A 2595-nucleotide genomic window follows, 5' to 3' on the forward strand; every position below is an offset into this window, starting at 1 on the left:
TATTCAATCTGACTAGTTTAAAAAGAAAGAAAAAAAGACTAAGTTATAAACTTGAAAACCAACTACCAACCTAATTTAATTTAATCTCTAATGTAGCTGGAACTATGACTATTAAACCAATAAAACAGAAGAATCAGATGAAAGACAACGATATTCCAAGTCAAGGAAATTATAAAAGGAATATAGGACACTCCAAATTATAAGTCAGCTTTCAAAATTCAAACAGCAATGGCAATGAATATTCAAGAAAATTTTCAGAGAATAAAAAAGATAGACTTAAGTACTAATATAAAGTCATTAAGCACACAATCTTTACTCAACCAGCCTAAGTGCAATTCTTTTTATTGTTAGTTAATACCAACACAAGAAACATTCTATCTACACAAAACAATGATCATCTCCAATTCTAGGATCATATCTTTGTTCACAAATTTACAAAAACCAAACATAATGAAAAATCCTAGTCAAGCCACTATGTTCTTTTTCTCTGAGCCAGGAAAAAAAGTTACTACTAGAAATTACTCTCTCAAGGTTTTATCAAAGAATGATTCTTCCTTTCCTATATTATCCGACATAAAGAAGAAGAAAAACAAAGTTTACGACGATGAAGAAGCAAAAATAGCAGAGAAATGGAAAGATATTCATGGTCAAAACGATTGGGAAGGGATGCTTGATCCTATCAATCCTCTATTACGAGCAGAGCTAATACGTTATGGTGAGATGGCACAAGCATGTTACGATGCATTCCATTTGGATCAAGATTCTAAGTTTTGTGGTAGCTGTAAAATTGATCCTGGATTATTTTTCCAGAGTCTTGGATTGTCAGCAAATCATGGTTATAATGTAACCAGCTATATTTATTCCATGTACCATATTAATATACCAAGTTTTTTTAAAGTACCTCTTTGGCCTGATGCATGGAGTCATAAAGCAAATTGGATTGGCTATGTAGCAGTTTCAAATGATGAATATTCGACACATTTAGGGCGTCGTGACATAACAATTGCGTGGCGTGGCACAGTGACAGATCTTGAAAAGATAGCAGATTTCATGGATTTTCAAAAACCAACTAGATATCACAAGATTCCTAGTCGCGATCCAACCATAAAAGTTGAAGCAGGATTCTTGGAAATCTACACCAGCAAAGACGACGAATGCAACTTTTGCAAGGTCTCAGCAAGAGAACAGGTTTTAGCTGAAGTGAAGCGATTGATAGACAGATACTCGAATGAGGAAATAAGTATAACAATAACAGGACATAGTTTGGGAAGTGCTTTAGCTACAATAAATGCTTATGATATTGCAGAGATTGGACTAGATGTACGCGAAGATGGTCGCGTTATACCTATATGTGTCTTCTCATTCTCAGGGCCAAGAGTTGGGAACATTAGATTTAAGCAAAGGCTTGAGGGATTAGGAGTGAAGGTGTTAAGAGTAGTAAATAAACATGACAAAGTTCCAGCAGTTCCTGGGATTTTTCTAAATGAGAATGTTCCTACATTTGTTCAAAAAGTTGGTGAATTGTTCTTACCTTGGTGTTATTTGCATGTTGGAGAAGAGCTTGTTTTGGATCACAAGACTTCCCCTTTCTTGAAAGATATAGATAATCTCACATACTTCCACAATTTGGAGGTTCACCTGCATTTACTCGACGGGTTAGTATAACTTTCTTCTTATTTAAGCTCTATTTAAGTTTATTAGTTTTTCTGATATTAAAAACAAAAGTGCAGTGCACTAAACTTCCTCTATGCGCGGGGTCCGGAGAAGGGCTGGACCACATTGGTCTATTGCACGCAACCTTACCCTGTATTTCTGCAAGAGGTTGTTTCTACGGAACTCTTTTAAATTATACTTTCACTTCCTCCCCTTGTTGGTCGCACACCGACTCTTTAGAGCAACGGTAAAGTTGTCCCCGTTATAGGTCATGGGTTTGAGCCTTGTTGGAGTCACACACCATCTCTTTAGGGATGTGATGGTCTTTTTATATGATTTTCGGCAATTCTTACCTTTTGAGCTAGCTTTTAGGGTTGAGTTAGGCTCAAGGTGCATTTTCTTATCATGTTATCAAAGCCAAGCCCATCCTAGCTCATGATTAACTCGATGTTGGACCCTCGTCTTATATTGTCACGCTCCAAATGTTCAGTCCTTGGCGTGCAGGGGATGCTGAGTCCCATATCGGCTCTTTAGATATAAGATGGTCTCTTTATATAGTCTTGTTTGGATGGTTGCGGATAATGACAAGAAAGAGGCTAATTGGAGAAGTTCTGTTTGAGGGGCTAGCTAAAAATGGAGACTAGCTAAAAGTTAATCCTGTGCTACACTTACCCTATTGTTTAGATTGGAATCATCCACTGGTGCTTGCATTAGGGTAGGCTGTCTACATCTCACCCCCTTAAGGTGCGACCCTTCTCTGGACCTTGTGTGAACACGGGATGTTGTGTGGCCAAGCTGCCTTTTTTTTAAGATTGGAATCCTTTTTTCTTACTACTACGGAATTAGTAAATGCATGGGTAAATTCATACTTCTATGGAAAAAAATTCGGTTTTGGGAGTTGGGATCAATGAAATGTATGGAACTATGGAGTATAAAATATCA

At 37.1% G+C, this 2595-nt stretch overlaps 1 protein-coding gene across 1 annotated transcript; it reads left to right on the forward strand.

The window, feature by feature from the left end:
• Positions 1-342: 342 nt before the first annotated feature.
• Positions 343-1730, forward strand: LOC104107766 (phospholipase A1-Igamma2, chloroplastic-like). Its single transcript, XM_009616649.4, has one exon. It carries the CDS (start codon positions 391-393, stop codon positions 1663-1665), a length of 1275 nt encoding a protein of 424 aa, XP_009614944.4. The 5' UTR covers positions 343-390; the 3' UTR covers positions 1666-1730.
• Positions 1731-2595: the final 865 nt, after the last annotated feature.

Source organism: Nicotiana tomentosiformis, chromosome 9 (assembly GCF_000390325.3).
Source record: "Nicotiana tomentosiformis chromosome 9, ASM39032v3, whole genome shotgun sequence".
In the NCBI taxonomy this organism is placed as follows: domain Eukaryota; kingdom Viridiplantae; phylum Streptophyta; class Magnoliopsida; order Solanales; family Solanaceae; genus Nicotiana; species Nicotiana tomentosiformis.

What these genes read in the sequence shown, in the direction of transcription:
- LOC104107766 (XM_009616649.4), top strand. Translation starts at nt 391, where the DNA reads ATGATCATCTCCAATTCTAGGATCATATCTTTGTTCACAAATTTACAA.